General features: G+C 39.6%; 1 protein-coding gene across 3 annotated transcripts in view; it reads left to right on the forward strand.

Moving 5' to 3' along the window:
* The window catches only part of DHRSX (dehydrogenase/reductase X-linked), a 205655-nt gene that overhangs the window by 170929 nt on the left and 10750 nt on the right, over window positions 1-23976 (forward strand). For all 3 annotated transcript variants that reach the window (XM_017816637.1, XM_017816635.1, XM_017816636.1), the window contains one exon: window positions 3834-4041. In XM_017816637.1, the coding sequence (XP_017672126.1) occupies window positions 3834-4041 (208 nt within the window). The remainder of the gene's footprint in view (window positions 1-3833; window positions 4042-23976) is intronic.

Raw genomic sequence — 23976 nt, forward strand, 5'->3', positions numbered from 1 at the left:
GGGTGAGCATGAACTTTTCAAAGCTCCTGATGCCAGATGTGCCTTGCTTTCCCACTGAACTTCTTCCTACGAAGTCCTTGCTACACTTTTCCTAGCTGCTGACTGTGTACAGGTTTGCCATATCACAGCACGTACTGTTTGGTGTCACTCAAACATTTATTAGGATGAATCCCTGGGCATTGAACCCCAGTACTTCCAGGTCTAGCCAACTGGCCAGCATCCTATATGGTTACCACTGGGAGTTGGGAGCCTGGCTGGTCACCTTCTTAGGAGGCAGAGTTTCTCTGCTTGAGAGCCTGCCTGCCTTACTGTGAAGCATCAATACCCTGTGTCCTCAGGGGTCCAAGAGTCACAGGCACCTCATGTGTGCCAGCACAGTTTTCTGTTAAGTGGTGTTCTGCTTTGGGATGGTTTGCCTCTTGCGTGCACTTTCATTTCAGAAAGATTTTAGAGCCTTCAGAGAATGTGGAAATGCATAATGTCAGTGGTTTTTACTATGCAATTATACTTTCATTCATTGTGGAAAAGGTACATACAGAGCATGAAGTGCCAAGAGAGGCTAGATTAAGATGCATAGGCTTTAAAGCCAGATAATTCCATGCATAAGAAGAATACATTTTACAGTTTTAAACTGAAAGAAGGTAGACTCAGACTGGACAAAAGAAAAAAAAATTTTATGATGAGGATGATTAGGCACAGGAACAGGTTGTCCAAAGAAAGTGTGGATGCCCCATCCCTGGAAATGTTTAAAGCCAGGCTGAATGGGATTTTGAGCAACTTTGTCAAGTGGAAAGACGTCTCTGCTTATGGGAGGGAATTGGGACTAGGTGATCTTTAAAGGTCTGTTCCAACCCAAACCCTTCTGTGATTCTACATGTATGTGCATGGGAGATGCAATCATGGTATAGGTGCAGAAGCCTAAGTGCGCCTGTTTTACTGATACATAAAGTTAAGAATGACATAATGACGTCAAGTAACCAATGTTGATTTTTTTTTTCAACGTGGCATTTAAACAACATGATTCTAATAAAATGGGGTCTCACAAACAAAACAGTTGTTCAACAAAAATCCTTGTCAGTTCTGTGTCACGTTATTCTTCTGTCTTATGTAGTCCATTGATGTTAGGTTCCTGGAAAGCAAAAAGCACACACAAAGGAAATGAGAAGAGAGCAGGTAATCATTGCAGGGGTGCTGCCAAAAGGGTCTGCTCTGTGTATCCAATTTTATATCCTTAAATCTATAGCATGTTATTGAAGTCTGATTCTCTGCTGCCTTGCAAATCATTTGCATCTCTGCACTGTGATATAAAAGGCTTCCTCATTGATTGGGTAGTTTTTTATATCTTCTCAGCACTCGTGTTTCTCTGACATAGATATCTATGCAAATACAAGGCTTTTGAGGATCCAGCCCTTGTATTTCATGCTTCATTGCCACAAGGTAAGTCAAAACAGCACTCACACAAAATGTGGGAATGGGAAATCGTGGGGAGAGTCTACCATCCTCTTGCCTGGCATCTGAAGGTTACTGAAGGCCAGACTAGACCCAGGCAGAACAAGTTAGAGTAGTCCCCAGCCATGCTTACCTGCGATCCACTTGCCAGACAAGATCACTCTAATTCAACTCAGGAAGCTTGTCCTGTGCCCCAGGTTGCATTCAGTGGGGGATGGTGGCACTGATGGAGGAGAGCCAGGGTTAGCTGCCAACTGGGTGCCCCAGGCAGCTTGGGATGAGTGCTTCTTCCCAGGGGTGGCGTGAGCTCTGCCCCACATGGCTGTGCACAAGAGAAGCCTGTAGCGGCTGAGGATCTGGTCCTTCAAGTTAAAAGGGTTGAAATATGCATGAAGCATAAGGTGACATTTTGAGTGTCTCAGATCAGAGCACAGACATTACTGAATTTAAAATGTAACTGCAATTTCCTGACTAATGCCGACTCACTTTTGTATTCATGCAGTGATTGTTCTTTATTCTTAAAATAGCCCATTTTGCCCGAAGGTGCAGGTGATATCTTTATGATAGTGGAGCTACATTATCCAACACGTTACAGCTGAAACCGTTGGTTGGTGCAAGGGCCACCTATAATCAGCTGCCCTTTTTTGTTCTCAATTTATATAACTCTTTTGTAGACCATTTGTTAGTGATTTGCTTCAGCAAGAATAGAACAGGGAAAAAAAAAAAAGAAAAGAGATGCACTGGACATTCAGCATTGTTGTCTTTTCCTTCCTGTAGCTGAGCTGTATGATTTACTGTTGTGTCTCCAAGTTTCTGAGTACTTTCAAATAACATGGGCAGTTAAATTGCTTCAGTAGCCTTATACCTCTGCAGAGAGTTTGCCTGTTTCTTAACATCCTGTGCCTTCTGTGGTGAAGTGTACAGCATATTATAAATAAGATATTCAATAAGAATGAGATAACAAAAAGAACTCATATATTTGCTGTTCATTCAAAATAAAAGAACTTACATGTAGTAGCAGCCACAGAAAACTATAAGCAGGCTTTCCAGCAGAGTAGGAGCATCCCGGGTCCAGGCATTTGCTGCACCAACGGTGAAAGTGTAGAGGATAGAGCTGTAGCTGTGGCCACCACAGAGGCAGGACAGCATCTGGGGGAAGGAGAGAACTGGGGAGAAGGGTTCTGCTCTTGGTCTGTGTCCCTCTATCACTCTTCACCAGCAGGTTAGAGTCCTGCTGCCCCACAAGTCCTAGCCCCTGACTCCACATGGGCAGCGGCAGCATGCAACATCACTTCCCCAGGCTGTGGCAGAGGCAAAGTGGATGGGGACCAAAGCAGTTTTACTATCCCCAGGAACCTGTTGCTTTAGGCTTCAGCCTGCTTTGCCTATGAGCTGTTTGTAATGCCACCACTTACCTTTGGTTCTGCTAAGCACAAATAAGGTTAGATGAGAGGCTGTAGCGATTACAGGAGTGAATTGTCATGGCATAGGAATTTGTGGAAGTGATGCTGAGGCCCCAGTCTGGAGGAGCATTTTAAGTGACATACCTGCTAATTTGCCTGAAACTAGCCTGCTTATTAGAAAAGAAAGAAATGTACTGCTGCCTACATGCAATGAAACCCAACTAATCAGCAGTTCCTAGAAAGCTTGACTTTAAAGAAAGGCACATTTGACATCCAGATGAGGTGCACAGGAGTCTCAACAGGTTTTGCTGTAACTCCCAGAATTTGTGTTCCTTTGTAATACCTCTTTGGAATAGACCCAGCCAGCCATCTATGCTTTAAAGTCTGTATAGGGCATAATGTGGTTATACTTGCAGACACTCTCCTTGCCCATATTTTTATCCATATCTTTAACTGTGCACACTCTGATGCATCACTGGGGCAGGTGCAATGAGTACCTTACTCATCTCTACCGTGCCCAACACAGGAACCTTCAACTAGTAGATAGTGATGCAATACAAATAATAATAATAATCAGAAGTGGTATGATCAGACATGGATTTATTAGGTGGGAACATGGTATGTATGTTTGGGAAGAGGGGAGTGAAAGAGAGAAGTTTGAGGGTCTCAAGGCAATGATGGCTTGGAGATTGATGCCTCAGCATTTCTAGTTTAAATAGTTTGACATAGAGATTCCAACAAGTATTGTGTAATTTTATTTTAATAAATCTCCCTGACATAAATAAGGCTTGGTGTCTGACAGAATAATCACCAGAACTTGAGCAAACAACACGCTTGCCAGTGATAATCTGTTCCTTCTGATGATTCAATGTATAGCTGTTTGCTGGATATTGCAAAATGGAGTACATTTGATGTTTGTGCAATTTTATTTCCCTTCTGGTTATTTTTATGTGCATCTTCCTTTTTCTCTCCTGTGTGCAGATGTTCGTATTCACCCCATGGAGCCTATGCCCAAAGCAAACTTGCCCTTGTGTTATTTACCTATCGACTACAGCATCTTCTGACTGCAAATGGAAGCCATGTGACTGCTAATGTAGTAGACCCTGGAGTAGTGAATACTGAGCTCTACAAGCATGTTTTTTGGGTTGTGAAAGTGGTCAAATGGATGACAGCCTGGCTGTGTTTCAAGGTATGCAGTTTTTTAAATAATTTTGTTGCCGTGCCCCTGTATTGTGAAAACTGCAGTCAGCAAGGAACTGAAGGTGTTTCAGAGTTTGTAATAATGTGTGGTATTTATTGCATTTCTCTGTGTTGATGAGACGTACAAAATTGATAAAGACAGGCTTTCCCCCAAACAAACATTTACTTTAAATAGAGCTGTCACAGCAGGGGAAGGGAGTGCTTTTCACTGCCTGTGCCCATGCACTGGTTATCTCTGCCCTGATCCATCCACGTGCCTCTGAGCTGTGCATGGGGGCAGAACATCATCCTAACATCGAGCCAGAATATGCAAAGCGTTCTTCAGAAATGTCTTGTACATTCTCTTAATGAGAAGCAGACATGATCTGGCATGGTCTACATGTACCTAACATGTTCCAGAGAAGAGGGCAAAGGGAAGAAGGAAGTTGTACAAAAATGGTGGTGGGAGATGGCAGTGCTCCAGGATGTGCAGGTCCAGACAGTTGTGCTCTGGGAGGTGGGACAATTTTTAATTAGCTTTTCCATCCTAACACATATTTCTAATGGTACTTGATTTTTTATTATCCATTCCTGGTCTGCATTAGGAAACTTCAATCTGCTTGATAAAACTGATCCAGAAGTGGGGTAGACCCCGTTATGGGTAACATTTTAAAGGGATTTTAGTAGATCAATCTGAAATCAGTTTAGCTGTGTAGGTGCAATCTCCTGATGCGGACAAGCCTTACAAGGGCTTGTGCTGAGAAAATGTACTGCTTATAGCTCTTTCAGAAAGTAGTTTTGGATTAGGTAAATGGAACTTGATTTCATTAGAGAAAATTGAATGTCCTAATTAAAATGAACTATTTTAGATCAAGGGCTATGTCTCAAAAAGCAAATTAATTTTAAACTTTGATATGGAAATATCACTAGCTTTCATTTTAGAAATGAAACTGGAAGCTGGAAGAGTAGTTTTAAAATAAGATGTAAACAAATAAACACATATTTTAAAAAATATTATCTTCTGAGTGCACCTTGAATATTGCAATAAAATTGTAATAAGAATGCTCATAATGTAATGCATTCTTAAAGAAGCAGAGTGCAGCTTTGCCAAACTATATACATTAAACTTATTTTGCCTCTTGTGATTGCCATTTAAAATATCAGTTTCAGGTGGTGGCATTTTTTCACTGGGCTTACTTCACCTTGCTGACATAAGAGTTTCATGTAGAAGTTTAGGTTGTGCTCAGCAGTTCCTGAGGCGACAAAATTCTGACAAAATTCCCATGCCTGAGAGTGAGTTTTGAGTCTCTTGTTTGCAGCACTCAATCCCACCCAGTTTTATTGGTGTGCCAAGGGAGACATTTTTGTATTATATTGACAATGATTAGACACTGAAATTTATGTGTTCACTGATGTCACTGAACACATAAAATTACATTGGATTTATCACAAGAGGGAATCTCATACTTACAGCCCTAATAGTAGTGCCACTGATAGTTCCTGATCACTTCCTATTCTTTGGATGAGATACTGCTCTAAAGAAATTCTGCCTTGCAACAGGGAATGGAGAAACATACTGATCTTCATGGAAGTGTGATGTCTGTACCTCTTGAAAATCAAATGTATCAATTTCTTTTTGAGTCAGAATAGCTTCAGGTTTGGATATCGGAATGCTTCAGTTATCAGATTTTCACATTTTTGTATAACACTTGATATGTTTTTCCTATAAGCCAAAGGAGAGGGAAACTCTTGCTTTCACTCTTCCCATACTCCCTTAGACTTCTGATTTACAGCTCCAGCTCCTACTCTTTGCTATATTGCTTATTGCTTAGGATATGCCTATGTATTCAGAAGTGCTTCATCCCGGAGGTGTGCCCTGTTTGACTCTGAAAGAACTGCGTCGTCGCAAGATGTTTAGCTCCACAGCAAGCCCACGTTGAAAGCCTGCCTGGCAATTTTAACAGTGCTCTACTGAGGGCTGTAGTATCCAGCATTCAAGCCTATAAGAGTCTTGTGTTGGTCTCGTGCACTAGGGTAAATTTCTCCTGAGAAAAGTACAAGAAAATTCAGTTGTCTGGTAACGTTAGCTGATAGTTGGTAGTATGGATTTCTTCTCTCCTGGAATTTTGTTCCCAAGTGCATTTTTATGAATCTTTCTTCTAAGATTATGGCAGTAATGCAGTGAAAATGAGGTGATGGCTCTCTGGTCATATTGATTTTAACTATTATCACCCTGAAGTATTTCGGAGTGGTTTCTGAACATGTGCAGGAAATTGCTTCACCCACTGCAACCTGGCACTCGTGAGAGCCAGCACACCCCAGAGAGCTCCAGTGAGGAAATGCATCACATCACATTCTCTCAGAAGAAAGTCAACATGTTGTTTGATTTAATTCCAAAATATTGAGGCAGAGCCTCCACTACCTTTGAATGCATTTCTGCCGGCACTTGTACTAGTTACATTCAAGTCAAATACCTCCTAGGGATTGCAGCCTGGCCCCCACTCTCGCTGGGCTGCTCATAGTTGAGGCAGCTCAGTGTGGCAGACAAGGCTGACAGCTCAACATCCACTTCAAAGCTGCTTCAGGATATTTAGGTACTTAAACAAATAAACCTGGAGTCTAGTAAAGAGGCCATGATACATAATCGCCTCAAAGTTATAACAGCTTGAGTTTCTCGAAACTGCGAAACATTGTCTTCCAGCTCTAAACATAGCTCAGAAAAATTTTCCACCAAATGAGTTTGATGTTTTTCCCCCCAACAAGCTGGAGCGAGAGGCACTCCTGTAGAAATAAGATAGGCCAAACTAAAGGATCTGGTGACACTCATAAAATTTGTGAAATTAGTTCTTGTTCTTTGGAAGCAATGGTTTCATTCTTTCTCGTCTTGATTCTTTCTCAGGAAAGTTATTGTCTGCTGCGGTACCTGTTCTTTAAATTTACACTTTGCAAATGTTTTCTCTAAATTTTTCCTAAATGTGGATTTCACCTGTCACACACAAGGGAGAAATTATGTTTATTCCTCAAAAAAAAAATTTATTTCTATCCTTATGACTTCTCAGTAAATAAAGGCTGATGAGCTGACCTCTGCAGAGTGCAGTGAAGTATGTTATCCCTTTTAGCGCCCATATCCTTTAGTAATTTTTATCATAAATTGATCTTTTTTAAGAGATGAAGTCCAAACTAGTAAACAATAACTAAATCATGAGATGATAATAGCCTAAAAAGACATTCATTGATCATCAAATTACAATTTAGCTAACTGTGCACCACACCAGATTTAGTGTTGGATTTTGTGCAAGCTGGAAGCCAGGAAGTACCATTTCCCTCTCAAGTATTTCAGCATCTGCTGCATATACTGAATATTCATTCCTAAGCCAGATGGTCCCTGCCTGTGATACAATTAAAATGCCTTAGAACAAAACAAAAAAAGTTGACTCTCATTAATGTCAATGGCAGGGACTGTTCTGCTTCGTATGACTTCATTATGGCATCAGAGTAGAGACATTTCCCACACAGCAGTGTTATAAACTTCCCCAAAACCTTGTTTATGATAAGCTTGGTGAACATGTCATTATCAGATTTAGAGTATTTGGTCCTTTCAGCCGCCTCAGATTGGTATTTAGGAAGGCATTGTGTAAGGAAGGCTGCGCATCAGATCTTGTCTCAGCTGTCATTTCCAAAGACATAGTGCCACATAAGTGATTATTGACTGACAAACTGAAAATGAATAGGATTAGTGACCCTGCCAGCCTGTAAAAATGAAGGGAAAGGCTTCAGGAACACAGGCTAGATAGACATCAGCCAATATAAACTAGTACATTTTCTTCACCTTGTCAAAATAGGCTTAACTTTAGTGTAATTTTCCTGTAACATTAAAAAAAAAAATGCTTCCAGTCTGTAAGTGCAGCTAGAAAAAAAGATCTAAAGGGCCTGGATTCATCATTCATGCCAGAGGACATAGTCATGCAGGTCTTATTGCAGCATTTCTTATTCAAACTGTCCCTTTGGCGTTGTGAATGTAGTAAATTTATTTCGTCCTCCCCTCGAGATGTCAGAAGATAAACACATCACAACACAATAACGCCAGCTGTAGAGAATAAGAATAATTAAATCCCACAGCTGAAAGCAGCAATTCATCAGCATCATCATCTTCTGTCCATGGGAGTGTGTGGTCCTCACATAAAGCTAGCCTGGGCCTTTCTCACAAAATGAAAACTTCTTGCAGAAACATATAATTTGCAGTTAATTTTTTCAAAAGCTTTTTCTGGTCAAAAACATAGAGAAGAAAACAGTCTACTTTATTCCAGTAACTCTGGTCTTTAAGAAGGTCCCAGTTTTGCATACATTGGTACAGGGATCTAAGTTTCAAATCCATAGGTGTCTTTTTTCCAAGAAATATTTTATTATTTGTACAGCCATATAATGATTCCAGGAGGAAAGATGGAGGAACCTGCCTGAGAAGGCTAGTGAATAATCAACCATTAAACTCACAAATCCTGGTGCACTGGGGTTTTTTCTTGCATGTGAATCCCTGGACTTTCTTAGGCACCCAGGTCCTACCTGTTATGAGGTATGTGGATGGAGCTTGGCTGCTTTATTTATTCTAAATAGAGTGGCTTCTGAGCAGAGAGCCTTTTGTGTCTGTTCTAATTAGGATCAGACTCCTCTAAGGTAGGCTGACCCTCTGTGCCTACCTAAATAGCATTGGATCCTGGTCTCCACTGAATCTGTGGTTCCCCTGCATCCCGAGATATCACTATTTTTGTGCATGTTTTCTCAGGCCTAAGTAGTTAAAATATTTGTTTTAAGAGACACGTTGGAAGTTGTTGGAGAATGTTTTGATGGCAGGAAAATGAAGGCTTTGTGTTGCGTGCCTCAGTGTGTGGCTCCCAAAGGGGTACAGATGCTGTATAGGGCAGCACAAAATTGGTGGGATTATGGTGGAGTGCAGCAGAGGGAGTTAAGGCTGTTGAAGTTCTTGTTTATAACTCTTATTCAGAGCAGCTGGTGGTGTGATCTATCCCCAAACCACACCCAGATTTCCTCTTGGAGGGTGCTAGTTGGAACAGGCCAAAACACAGTCATGTAGTAAGCAAAAAATGGAGCAGTGTGTACAGTCAAAGATCTATCGCGTGTCCTGTCCCACAGTTTTAGTTGTTTGATTAAAAGAAGAGAAGCATTCCTTCTTTTTTTTTCCTTCTGACAGTGTGAAATGGGAAGATTGTCTTTCGTCTTTCAAAATTGTTCACAGAATAGGAAAACTGCCTCCACGGCTAATGTTGCCTGCAGTGGTGATCCTTTTTAGCTAGAAAATGGTCTAAAGAAGCACAAGTTAAAGCTACACAATGCACTATGTGACAAGCCATGCTTGCTCTGAGTGAAATTGTTTTGGTCTGGTAAGGAAGTGAAGTGTTGGAAGCATACTGAAAACAGGTGTGTTTGTACTGTGTAACAAAGGATTTATCTCTAACACCTGTGTGGTAGAGGATTGCTGATTTAACCTGAAAGCTCAGGCAGATTATTTAATTTTATCTGAAAGTATTTAAATTTGTATTCAAAAGAGTGAAAAAAATAGTCTCTTCATTGCTGGAGAGAGTAAGTAAACAGTTAAGAAATTGTGAAAATATATGAGCCTAGCCAATGTTAGCACATCAGCACCTATCATCCTGTAATCTGTAATTGTTTTCATATTCAGAACCCACAGTTAGTTAGGAAAGACATTTTCCATCAATCAATCAATTTATTCCTTGCTAACATTTCTTGGCAGTACTTTCTTACATATTTGGTTAATATCTTTGTGTGGTAATTATTCCTAGTCAGACTTGTTGAAAATGGAGGAAACACAAAAGAAGAGGATAATTTGCTGTGAATCAAACACATGCCAAGGCCTCTGTACTGATTCCTCTTGGTTTAAAAGAAGCTGAAAGATTGGGGAATTAGAGAATCTTGAAATTTCAACTAGACCATTAGCATAATCTTTTAAATTAGAGGTTATAACATCACACTACTGTAATTTTCCCTCATGCATCAGGAAAATTCTACCTCCATCACCATGTGCTTAAAATTCCAATTTATTTTGGTCAGGTAGTACAACACTGTTGGAAACTGACAGCAGAATACAGGGTAGCCTTTCTCATCAGCCTATCTGTCAGAGAAAAAACAAAGAGAGAGGAAACAACCCCAGCCCCAGTAGAATGACCCATTCAGCAAGAGTAGGAACAGGAGTTGCAGGCAGTTTCTGTCTTCCACATGAAAGTGTTGTAAAATCAAGTTAAGGAAAAAGACCACTGGCCTCCCTTGGAAAATCCTACAACTGAGCTTATGGGTGAGCAGCAGTTTGGAATTAAATCACTAAAATAAGGAGATGCAGAGGAGGAGGTTGTGGGAGTGCATATTCAGGCATATAGATAGATAGATAGATTGATTCACATATACATATATATATACACATATATTTATACATGGACAGTTTTCCACCAGGTATGGTGTGCTTTATAGATCCATTGCTGTTTTTCCAGGAATGGCCTACCTAAATTCCTCATTGTTTTGCTACTTTTGAGTAATGTGTCCATAACAAAACAGTGCTGATAAAATTTATATTGCAGAGTCCCATCACTTGATGATCTTACTCACTATAGAAAATAAATAGTTTTAGGAGGTTTTGGAGATTTACAGGCTTTCCTTTTCCCCTCTCTGAATGTGACACTCTGTAACATACAGTGGTCAAAAGAGACTGAAAAACCTTTCAATGTGAAGTAAAGAAATTCTTAGGTGAATAATGTAGACACAATTTTAGTGGTTATCTTGAGCTTTCAAAGATTGACAGAAAATGCCAAGCTCTACTAAGAAGCTGAAAACATTCCCTTTTCCAGTGGTCTAAGGTATCTGTGCCTGGAAGTCAGCTCTGACAGGTCTCCTAGCTCATAAATATCTGCAGTGTAAATGCCTGCATCAGACCTGTCCATCCAGTGATCTTCTCATGGTCACTGGTAGTGCTGGACCTGTCTTATCCTAAGGTAAGTACCTACAGTTGACCAGGTGAATTCAGTCTTTCAAGTGCCAGTTTATCCCTGTGAACAACAAAGGGGTCCTCTAGTGACAAGCTCAGCTGTAGATGTCTGTGCTGTGTAAAGGTTAAAGTTAGTTAAGATGAACCTCTTCCCAAGGTACAGGACATTAAATTTGTGTTATTTTAAAAAAATTAACTGAAGATAGTAGAATTTGAGATGTACATGGGATAGAATAGGAACTATTCTAAAGGTGTGTTCTATTATCTGGGGCACAAGCTGTTTTTGCAAATGGCAGCTCTAAGGTGTTTGGAATATCAGACCATTTCCTGTGTAAGTGGGAAATGTGCTCGTGGGCAGTTACAGGTGAGGAAATCACAGTTACTTATGAAATGTGTTTCTCGTATGTGTTTACAATTCACGATGTGCCTCCACAGTTTATCACATAGATATCGCCATGCATTTACGTGGGTAGTTGTGTGTATTTCCCATATGTGTTTATAATGTATGTAACAAGAGAGAAACACAGAAAGCAAGCACCACCCACTGTTTGAGGGAAAACTCAAAAGAGTTTTTAATGTAACAGGATCATCCACCACCCAATTTGTGAGTTATGAAAAGTTTCCATTCAGAAGTCACTTGAGTAACTCTGGCTTTAGCAATGACTGTAATGATTATAATTGCAAGCCACAGACTTTTGTGTTTCATTTTAGAAAGAGTACTGAGATACTGGAAGATGTAGTTCACATGGTTCTTTTTGTTCTCATTGTGTTCTCAGCTAAATACTTGGGATTTGGTGGATTTTAACAAGTAAAATAGCTCCCGTTTTTCCTAGAAGAAACTTGGTCCTAGATGTGGCCCAAACACAAGACATTAATACAATCTGTCCAGAGTTAGTGGTTTGTATACATTATTACATACTTAAACATTCACTTTAAATTGTGTTTGTGAGTCTCTTCAGGGCAAATAAGTACATCTGCCTATTGCCATCTCAGTGCTGGAGAAAGGGAAGTAACCACAGGGGTTACGTTACCACAGACAAGGCACTCAGGGAAATACAGAGCATATGCAGAAGAGGATTTGGATGAAACCTGAGCCATGCACAATAAAACAAGAATGAACTTGGACAGCTTATCAGAAATGGGATTTATAGTGGTATTTACTTGGCCCCATCATGCTGACCTACTTTTCTGTCACTGGAATAGGAAGGAGGTGCTGCTGCAGGCCCTAGGCTCAGGCACGGTCTGAAAAAATGATTTGCTCCCAACGTTTATTAATTGCTCATCAAAGTCTTGGAGCCAGCCACCATCAACTTACAAGTTTAACTTACTGTCTTATCAATATTTTATCCAATTTAGTGTATCTGTTACTTTTTGAATGAATAGGAGGCTGCCAGAGTTGGTGCCCTGTGCTTGGCAGCCCCACGTTCCCAGGGCTTTGCTGTGAGGTACTGTGCAATGGTCCCCAGGCATGTCACATCCCTGCAGCTGGCAGCAGTTTGCTGAGGCTGACTGTGTCTCAGGAAGAGGAGTATTGATTTACTTATTCAGTATTTTTGCCTGACAAGCTTGAGATACAAAATTCAGTCTTCCACAGCCTGCCACTTGTCATATATGATCCTTGGATGATTAAAAATGTGGAAAGAGAAAAGCTGTCCCATTGTTTTTGGAGCTCTGTGTGTTGAAATAAATTTATAGATTATGAGTATATTTTAATAGGTGCCTCCCACCTGGAGTGCTGTATCCAGCTCTGGATTCCCCAGCAGAGGAAGGACATCAGCCTGTTGGAGGTGGTCCAGAGGAGGGCCACCAAGATGATGGAGCACCTCTTCTATAAGAAAAGAGAATTGGCATTGTTCAGCCTAAAAAAGAGGAGACTTTGAGGTGACCTGATTGCAGCCTTCCAGTACGTAAAGGGAGCCTACAAGAAAGATAGGACTTATTTTTACAAGAGTATGTAGTGACAGGACAAGGGGGAATGGCTTCAAACTGAAAGAGCGTAGGTTTAGACCAGATATAAAGAAGAAATTCTTTATTGTGAGGTTGGTAAGACACTGGAACAGGTTGCCCATAGAATTTGTGGATGCCTTATCCCTGGAAGTGTTCAAGGCCAGGCTGGATGGGGTACTGAGCAACCTGGTCCAATGGAAGGTGTCCGTGCCCATGGAGAGGGGTTGGAACTAGAGGTCCCTTAAGGTCCCTTCCAACCCAAACCATTCTGTGATTCTAAAAGTGATGTAGGAAAGACGCTATGGGGAAGCATACTTGTTTTTTCTGTCAGGGCTGTACGTTGTCTAGTTACAAAGGCTATTTTTATGATTGTCCAAGCTGTGAATGTATCTTGGTCATTCCTCAGAGAGGAGTTCAATTATCATAACTTTCATGCCTCATGACCAGTAATGACAACTTAGGTCACCATTTTCCTTTGCATATAAAATGATTACTTCCATCATCATGAAGTTTACGGTACTTCATCAGTGGCTTTGTGAAGGAATAGTTGATCAGAACCTGCTAAACAAGTAGATAAGACCTGCACATAAAAGCATTCAGGTCTGAATCTTACTGCATATTCTTGCAGCAAGGATTATCTGATTCAACTTCATATCCTCTATGTGGAATACTGTCCTTTTGTAAAGCGTGTAAAATGTGTCTGATGTAGCTTCTTAGAGGTTCTCCTTCATCTGGGGCGGGCCTTTTATTTTTCTTGCTTGGTTTAGGTTTGTGGCACATGTGTCCTGTTTTATATGCCTGTTATCTGGGGAAGTGGATTAAGGCTGGCACAGATACATTGAACCCTAATCGCTTTAGAGGGCCTGAAAATCTCCAGAGTTAGTAAGTACTTCAGCTGATGCTTGAAATCCATTCAAGAAGATCTGGAAGACAGGAAGAAGGGCATTTTACATAGTAATTTTTTTCTAAGTATATTTGCCCTGTTAATATTATTTTATATACACTTTGTGCTCAGGTTTTTTTTATTGGTGTGATGGGGCTTTTTTCCTCTCATATTGAGGCAAGCCTCAAGCACTGTTTTCACTGCAAAATATATCCATCACCCAATATCTTGGCTGTACAACTTCAACCTACTTGTTATAGCCCTAGGTCAAAAGCAGATTGCTGGTGTCATCTATTTCCAGCTGTTTGGAAAAGTGATAAAATATAAAATGTGTTTGTGCTCAGGTACCTGGATTTGTCATCTCCAGGTCACTACATAATGGTTTACTCAGAGGAGCCAAGGAGACTATAAAGTACCTCCGGTGCTCAGAAGCTACACTTGTACATGTGATGGACGATCTGTCCCATACTCTCCTGGTTGGAACAAAAGAATGTACAGCACTAGAGCCATTAGGCTTTGTAGGTGTGGGCAGGTACCATCCTGCTCAAGGATGGTACCAGTGCTGTCACTGTTACCATAAAGGCAACACACGTTTTTGTGTGTTGATTTCAGTTTGCCTCTGTAAAAGCTCTGGGCACCTTTTTTTCTTCTCTTTATTGTCAGTTTATATCATGGTATCTAGCAGTAGCCTTTAATCAAAATAAACAGGGGTGAGGTTGCTTTTAAGGAGACAATTTAGTCAAGACAAGAATGAATTGAAGCAAACTGACTGGAAATGTGTTTACTTTGAGGAACTGAGAAAGAAATAAGAAGAAAGAAGTAAGAAACTTGTTTCTAATCAGTGAAATCAGACTCTGGAAAAGGCTTCTACAGAGTGGTAGCTATAAGAAAACTGTTGTTTTTATGATTGAGTTTAAATAAGTTTATGGAGAAGAAGATCAACTGATAAGTTATCTGCAAAATTAGATCAGAGATGTCCCAAGATGTCCCTGCAGTCCCCTTTTCCTTCTGAATTCTTATTATTCTTAGAATCCTTTTTATTTTACCTCAGGTTTATCTGTTTTGCTCCCATGCTGGAAAGAAAAAAGAAATCCAGTATAAGGGTCGAGTAGTGAAGACTTGCCAAGAAACATCCATTTTGATTTTGAACTTGTTGAATACCTGGCAAATCTTCTTTAGGAAAACCACTGGTGAAGATGTACCGTTTCTTGCACTTGCCTCCATGCTTGCCTTTTTAGACAGTAGTTCTTCCAGTTGTTACTGATGAGCTGTGTTGAACTGTCCAACAGTCCAGTCCAGGCTCTTGGCTACAGGAGAAAAGGGAAAATGGGTGCTATGGGTCAGACTGCAGAGGCTTCAAGGAAAAGGAGATCTTTTATTGTCCTGGTCAAGAAATCTGTCCATGCTGTTAAAAAATAAAATAGCCAAGATAAACTGAAAATGAAGCTGTAGAGATAGACAACACAGCATTCTGATTAGTCTGCAGTCTGGGTTACAGCAGTGTTCTTCACAAAGTTGGTGAGTGCTCAAAAGACCCCTTTCAGCAGAGAGGCCGAGCCAGCCACGGGCAATAGTGTGACCCTTGTACGAGAGGCCACACCTTCCCCTGTGTTTCCACTAGCAACTCAAGGCCATCGTCTTGGGTCTTCCTGACTGTCTGGTTTGCATCTAAAGTACCTTCAAGGTGACTATGTTGAGGAGGCTTGTAGTCCTGCTGGGAGCTGGTTGAGTAACTGACTCCAACTCAGTGTCCAAAGTAGACTCGTAGGGGTTAGCAGAGCAAAGGTTTCTATTCCTATAATGTCCAGAGGCAAGAGTTTGGTTCAGGACTTTGTCTAGAGAAAGAAAAGTTATTCTTAGTTTCTTTTTGAGATGTCAGGTCTCCTTCCCCGAATTGGTATTTTCGCTGCCACTTGCCATATTTTTCTTAATTGGAGAATTTATATGGCATGTTTTAAAATTAAAAAAAAAAAATTATACTTGGGGTGAGTTGTTTGTTTTTGTTTGCTTGTTTTGCTTTGCTTTGATTTGTTTTTGTGGACTTTTTTATTTAAACCATGATGTGGTATTTTAGAGAGGTCAAAACTAGGTTCTTAATCTTTCTTGTGTGGGTCTTTCAAATGAGAGCAATAAACCTCCTGCAAACTACTAATCATGGATCTACTATGATAGCTAAGAGGTGTCAGTGCTCTAAATGACTGAGTAAAAGCTTTGCTCTCTAATATGAATAACTGTCTAGATTTCAAAATAAATCCTTTGGATTATACAGAAAATTTGAACTGTCAAGAAATAAATGGTGTGGCAAACTGAAACATAGGTCTCTTTAGATGCCCTCAATTTAGCTGTATTTCAGTAATCTCTCATTCACCTTTCATTGCTGTCAGCAGCTTGTAGAGTTTCTTTTATATTTATGATGGAAATATCTAAGAATCATGTCACTGAGATGCATGTGTTTTGCCACTTCAAGGAATTAGTAAATAGTGCATAGTTTCTCTGGTAAACATCACATTGCTGGGTCATTTGTACCACCAGATATTTCTTCATGTGAACATCTTTCTTGCATAAAAAATTCCTTATTTTCATATGTGGTAGGTGGAAGATATTTTTGTTAAGTAAGTGTATATAACTTCATTTCATTTTTTCTATGTTTTCACTGTCAACATGTATTTCTGTAAAACTTTTGTTGAAAGCAGGTATTTATTAACAGAATTTTGCAAGTATTATTGCAGTTACACAGTGTCTTTATCATAGAAAAATATCTAAAATCCTGGAGCCTGGAGTACTTTTCATGTTTTGGAGTTACTTTGCTTAAATCTGTGTTGACTAGATAATTTTCATGTTAAAATATTACTTACTTTCAAGTATGGAACTTTTTAATATACAAAATTATATTGATAAAAAACATAATTTCCTTTTTAATCATATACTAAACAAAAATGTAACCTACTGTATATTTGCAAGTTAAACAGATATTATTAAGTAGTTTTTCAATAATAGTCTTTCACTCTTAACCTTAGTCACTTGCAATACCTAAGAATTTTTAGGAAAGATAGATAAATAGCCCTAACAAAATGAAAAGCACTGAATATTTTGGAAGACTGCAAGATCCTTTTTATTTGATCTTTTGTTTGTTATTATCACTGTAAATTATGGATAAGAACACCTGCAATTATCCTTCAGTTAATATACTTTTGAATTGAAAGAAATGGCAGAGCTACACAGCAGCTGGTGATTGGTCAGCTAACCTCCAATGCAAGCCTTTATAACACTGCTTCAGTGGGACTTCTTAATGATGAAGTACGTAGGGATGGCTTTTCTGACAATCCGTGGAATGTGATAGATGATAGTAACCTTTTCTCTAAATTAGACCGCAAAAACAGGAGCCAGCAGGGCTGTACTCTCAGAGCTTTGGAATAGCAGATCCTTTCCTGCTCATCACCCCATAAATATATTTCTAATATTTATTTTTAAATTGTGGGAATATATTCTGGGTTATATTCTCATCTCCATTTCATTGAGCCTACTTCACTCTCTATAGTTTTGAAATATTTGTACTTATTTATAGTAGCAGCAGTTAGCACCAGTCAGAATACTGTCTAGATTTTTTTTCCCTTTCAACATAAAAGTAAGCTTTATGAGTTTGAGCAGCTCTCTACTACATGCAAATGAGATGTTTGGTGAGAAAATCTTCAATCTTATTTTATAATTTCTCATACTTGCCCAAATAAAAGGATAAAAACTCTGAGTGAGCTTTTTTGAATTGACTTTATGTTTTCAGAGGAGTTAAAGAGCATACTTGGCTCAGGTATCTATTTTTGCTTAGAGAAACATTTTGTGTAAGAATGTGTACCTCAGTGCTATTTTCTCTTCTGATTTCTTTTTGTGGTTTTGTTTTTTGTTTGGGTTTTTTTTATGCTGTGGTCATTTGCAACTATTTGTAAATTCTTCATAATATTAATTTAGACTAAGAGAAGAATCTCCTTTCAAGAACCAAACCACTTTTTCTCATTTTATTATGTCAGTAATTAAAAAATATTGCTGTTTTCTTCTGCAAACTGTAGCAAGACACCCAAATCTGTTTCTAGTCACAGCTGGGCATTTTTTCTTCTAGAAATCTGCTCCTCCTATCAGATGCTGCTGGTAACTGTTGGCAGATGTTTGAGTAGCTGTGCTCTGATGGCAAGCATGTTGTTGTTTCAATTTGTTTTCTACCCAAGGACCAGGTGTTTGTTCTGGCTAAGCAGAACTGTTTGCAGTTAAAACCTAAAGTAAATCAGCATCATTTCAATATGTAAACCAGCCATGTCTCAAGCCACATGTGAATCAAAAAGAAAAACGTGAGAGCCAGAGGTAATCATCTTCTTCACTGCCCTGTACATCTTGGGTATTTGTTTGTGCAAGTGAAGAATGAGTGGGTTATTTTTTCCCCTGTGTTAACAGAGGAGGATTCAGATTTTTACCTTGGACTATTTCATGCTTTCGCTTGCTCTACACAGAGTAGCGATAAAAACAAGGCAAAGGGCTATATTTAGAGAACTAGGCCAACGGGAATTCATTGGTTCCCTGTAGGAGCCAGTGATATATTTGTCTTCCTGGGAGACTTTAGTGAGTGTTGAGGCACACTACCTCCAGCTCTGGCCACCTCATGTACTTCCAGTTACTCTGAGATATAAACCATTACATGCAGGAAAAAAACTGGGAAGACTTAAAAAATCTGAAGTCCAGCAGAGTTATACTGGACCCTTGAGAGGTGAGGTCCTGATCATTTTGTGACAGACAATGTCTTATGCAAGAAAGAGCTACCATGGCTACAGCACTCTGGTAATAGTCATGCCACTGCTGGTAGTTGGGCTTATCCGTCAGAAAACTAGCTTTTGCATTTCATTCTAGTGTCATCAATATATTCACTCTAACCTTTAATATATTCACAGCATAACAGGCAGGAAAAATTACACTGGGACTAAGGAACAAAGGCAAATATTGCTGAAGAAATTTTAAATAATGTGCAGATCTCTAGTGGGCATTGATTCATGTGCCTCACAGTGTCAATAATTGTTTGTGAATTGCAGCCATTTTTTCCCCCGAACAGAGCATTACTCCTGAAATACAGTCATTACCTATTGATTAGCTCTATAGTCATTTTCATGCGTCAGTAGTGACAGTAAAAAAATGAGTAACACTTATTTTAAACTAATGTGTAAGATCTGTACATTGTTCATGAATAACTGAAAGGAGTCTTTAAAATATATTTTTTATCACAGATCACAGTGACATTTAAGTCACTGTTAAGTCTCAGGATGAATGGGAAAAGTCTAAAGGGCTCTTTTGGGCTTTTAAGGGGTTTTTTTTGATTGTGGAGTTGCAAATGTTCTGCTCTCTCAGGACAGGACTACAATAAGAAGGGCATATTTGTCATTGTTTAGTGCTAATGTAATTTCCTATTTTTCCTACTGTATGACTTTCCATTTACTCCCAATTGTTGGTAATGTGCAACTTTTTGATTAAATGATGAGACCTGAGATTCAGCAAGGAGAAAATAATTAAAACTATTTGTTTCACAGACTGTCAGCAGCTATTAAGGAAGTTAAGTGGCTTTTTTTCCAGCCATGTACAGATTTTGCAAAGTTTGCAAACAGTCGGAATCCTCTTTTATTGAACAGAGATTTAAAAGTAAAGATCAGTTATATTTTGGACACTAAGGAGTTTATCAATAAAAAACAAACATTTAGATTATTTTTATATAAAAAGTGCACTGCTTGGAAACTCTTGCTTTTTGACTGTGGCTCCCTTATAGAGCTCAGGAACTAAAAATGAGCCACATTGGCTCAGCAGATGTTTGCAGAGCAAAGTGGCCTTTGCAGCTTGTCCCTCCAGCCACAGAAGTGGCTCATGGTCTGGCAAGGGCCACACAGAAGTAGGGAATGTGGCTGCTGCTGGTGGTCTTTGTGTCCTCAGACTAGCCCTGCTCACAATCCTTCCCTGCAGCCCTGCATGTCCAGCAGTGTAGCTATCACACTACCCTTTCGACGCTGCTTGCAATTTTGCTGCAAAGAAGAGCCTTGTTTTCTGCCTTACCCTAAGGGCTTGGCACTGCTTGTGGCCCCACCATTTCTCCTGTCTTCTCAGATTTGGCAGTTTCAATGTATTGACAAGGTTTCACCTAATGTTTCCCTCTCCTTTCTCTACTATTGAAAGGCTTGAGCTCGCTCCTTTATTTGCACCACAGATGATAAATGCCATCTCCCTCAACAGCTCAGGCTTTGAAGGCTGCTCTCTACCCCTTTTTGGTTTCTTAAGGGGCTCAGGACATGGATGGGTGATCGAAGGAGGGTGAGTGTTGATGCTGCACTGGAAACCCTTCTACCCAGAGCCCCTTCCTCCTCTACATGGCATTTGGGATGCAAAAAGGGATCCGAGCCAGTGGGCCAAGTAGGACACTGATGTAGCAGCCACACTCTGCTGTGAGGTTGCAGTGAGGGCCTGGCAAGAGGCATTTAGGAATTCAGGAGGAAAAGGGAATGAAAAAGCACTGGGACTATCTGTAAGATTGTAGTGGGGCAGAATGAAAAGGCAGGCAGAGAAATGGATGAAAGTTTTCTCTGCAGACATGCTTTGTATACCAGCTAGAGAAACAGAACCCTAATCTTGATTGGAACAATTCAATTCCACTGTGAAGTACATGTTAAATAACAATAGGCAGCTGCAGAGCTGTGCAGACTTGCAGGTGAAGAGCAGAATTTTAAGAAAGCTGCTGAGCAGGCAGGAGAGGCAGAGGGGAGGGCAGGGACAGGTGGTCTGCACTAGTGTTCGAGCCTCTGCTCAGACTTCAGAGAGTGCCTTTACAAGTTAAAAGCAGTTATTTAAACCATAGCACACTTCTGCATTAATTCAACTGGCATTTTTCTTGGGAAGCAGAAGTTTAGTCATCAGGAGCATTACTGCTTGCAGTGTATCACCTTGAGCGAGTGAGTGAGGGAGGAGGGCTCATTGATTGAACTCTTGAGGACAAAGGACATGTGTAGAAAAATGACATTACAGAAGATATTATTCAATATTATCTCTCTAAACAAAGTGAATTATTTTGGCACCAGATGAATCAGTAACATGTATTTATCAAACCATAAAGCCTCACAGTATTTGCTTTCCATTCTAAACAACTGCTCTAATGTTTATGTCAAAAAGCCATATGAATTCCAGTGCAACAGGAAGTCTTCTGGGGACCTTAATGAAAAGAAAAGGTTAATTCTCACTGTTTTATTTTGGCTACCGATAGCTCTGCAAGTGCAAGTCTCTGCACCATGGCTACCTAAATCCTTAATTGGTCCAGTATCAAAACTGCAATCAAAAGCTCTCTGCAGACACAGGAGCTACTTGAGAATGAAATAAAAGGAGTATGAAGATTTTCAGGAAGATTGTTGGGATTTTTAACATTCTTGCCCCCCAACTTTTTTTTTTTTTTGCTTTAATAGCATATTAGGGAAAGATTTTGGATGTAAAAGGGATTAAATGTTTTTCTCCTTTCCAGCTTTTCACTGTCTTTCAGGTAATGAGATTTGACTCTTTACTATGGATCTCATTTTTAGAACTTGAACCTATTCTTCCTTCAACAAAAGCCAGGACAGTCAGTTCAGTCATTTCCACAGGAATGGGGTATGCCATATCACCTATACAGCAATGTGACACTTCTGCTGTGTCTTCTGTCATCCAGAAAGGAAACAGGAACATGGCACATCTGTCACCAAATCCAGTCTTGGCCTTTGGAATGGATACACAATTTTTTTTCACTCTATCTGCTACCTTAATGAAGGTTTGAAAAAAAACCCTTAGAAATAAGCCTGGATCTAAATTTCACCGCTTTAGTGGATAGTAAATCTGGGTCTTTCTGCTTGCTGGTAGTTAACAATTTTTAGTACATCCCACTGTCATGCTTTCCCTTATCTGTTCCACTGGCAAGAACTGACAGCTCATCCTCCTTGTTTTTGTCTCATCCTCCTGGCAAATTATTAATGCTATCACTTCTCCCCAGGTTAACACCCCTCTCAGCACAAAGAGTACCAGCCTACCCTTCTTTCAGACCATTTAGCTGATTAAATGTGATCAGCTTAAACTCTTGAGTAATTCTTTTCAAGATGGAAGTTTTTTGCTTCTGTTTCAGACCTTGGGAAACATTTGTGTGACTCAGGATCTGTGTGTTTGCTCTGTCTGTAATGAGCTCTTCAGGAAAAGATGTGATGCCTCAGATCTTGTCTGACATAGTTTTAGAGACATGATTAATCTCGTTGAAACAATGGCACTATTTGCTTGTCTAAAGTTATACACGTTCTCTGGGTCTCTTCTGAATTTAAGCCATTGATAGATTCCTTTGCAAATAGTACAGAGCCCCAAGGCTGATTGATTTAAGCAAAGGGATTTAAGTTAGAGAGATTAAATTCATTTTCAGTCTACATGACAAAAAAAAAATTGATTTGAATAATCAGATTCAGTCCTCCTTTGCATTTGCATTTTTAGTTATTTTGTTAAAAACAAGTTGATTTTGGTGGGTTAGTAAGCATTCAGATATGTTAATTTGCAACTGAATATAGCGTTTGCCTTTAAATTTAGTACTGCTTTTGGGTAACTGAGAGGATAAGCTACATAGACAGCTCCATAATCATTTGGTTTCAGAATCTATCTGTTATTTAATGACTAGCATTCTGATAGCATTGTGATAGAAAATGGGAAACAGTAGTTTTGTTTACAGGATGACTAATTTTTTTCTTTGCTTTTTTTTTGCAAGCTGCTTCCAGATGAAATAGAGATTAACTAAAATGAAGAGAACAGTCATTTTTAAAGGTTTTAATACTTAAACAGAAATACCCCAAATTTACTGGGCAAAACCAAGGGTGTATGAACTGTGATAACTGACCTGAACTAACTAATTCTCTTTACTGTATCTGTCAGAAAAATAGGATTAGAAAATCTGAACCACTCTCACCTAATTCTATTCTTTTGCTAAAATAACTATAGAAAGTTAGTCTAGTCTTTTTTTTTTCCATCTTTGCAGTATGTTACTAGGGACAGATCTAGATTAACACCCCTGTTTTTATCTTTTTTGTTTATAATTCAAAGATTATCATTTCAAGATTAAATAATGAAATAGCCAGCAACTGGAATTATGGGAAACGTAAGTTTCCAGAATAAGATTCCTTCCCTCCCCACCACTTTCATCTGTCTTCCAGTTTGGGCTTTCTACTCTCAGTTTTGGGAATATTGTGAAACTATAATTTAAACACAATAACTGTATAAAAAACCAGAAACTCAGAGCAGTGCTAAACTCACGGACAGTGCTAAATGGTTGTCCTGGTTTGGGCTGAGATAGAGTTAAATTTCTTCTTAGGAACTGGTACAGTTTTGGATTCAGTATTAGAATAACGTTGATAGCACACTGATGTTTTAGCTGTCACTGAGTCGTGCTTATGCTAAGCCAAGGATTTTTCAGTTTCCCATGCTCTGCCAGGAGGTGCACAAGAAGCTGTGAGGGAGCGTGGCCAGGACAGCTGACTCAAACTGGCCCAAGGGATATTCCATGCTCAATGTATAAACTGGGAGGAGTTGGCCAGGAGACACTGATTGCTGCTTGAGGACTCACTGGGCCTCAGTGAGTGGATTGAGCAATTGTATTGTGCATCACTTGTCTTTCTTGGTTCTCTTTCTCTCTCCTTTTCATTACAGTTTATTAGTATTATATTTTACTTTATTTCTATTATTCAACTGTCCTTATTTCACCTATGGGTTTTATCTTTTTCTGATTCGCATCCCCATCCCAAAAGGGGATGGGAGGGGAGCAAGTGGCTGCCTGGTACTTGACTGACAGCTGGGATTGAACCACAACAATAGTATTTGCTGGTCTGCTTGAAACTTATTCCTTCCAGCCAACTCGGTGTCTTCAGGAGTGTCATATTTCAGTCCTTCAGAAAGGCTCAGAGTCAGCAAAAGGGAAAAGGAAGCATAGAATCATAGATTCTTAGAATATGCTGAGTTGGAAGGGACCCATCAGGATCATTGAGTTCAACTCCTGGCCCTACACAGGACACCCCAAGAATGTGCCCCATGTGCCTGAAAGTGTT

The sequence above is a fragment of the Lepidothrix coronata genome, unplaced genomic scaffold, assembly GCF_001604755.1.
Source record: "Lepidothrix coronata isolate B3197 unplaced genomic scaffold, Lepidothrix_coronata-1.0 Scaffold57, whole genome shotgun sequence".
NCBI lineage: Eukaryota > Metazoa > Chordata > Aves > Passeriformes > Pipridae > Lepidothrix > Lepidothrix coronata.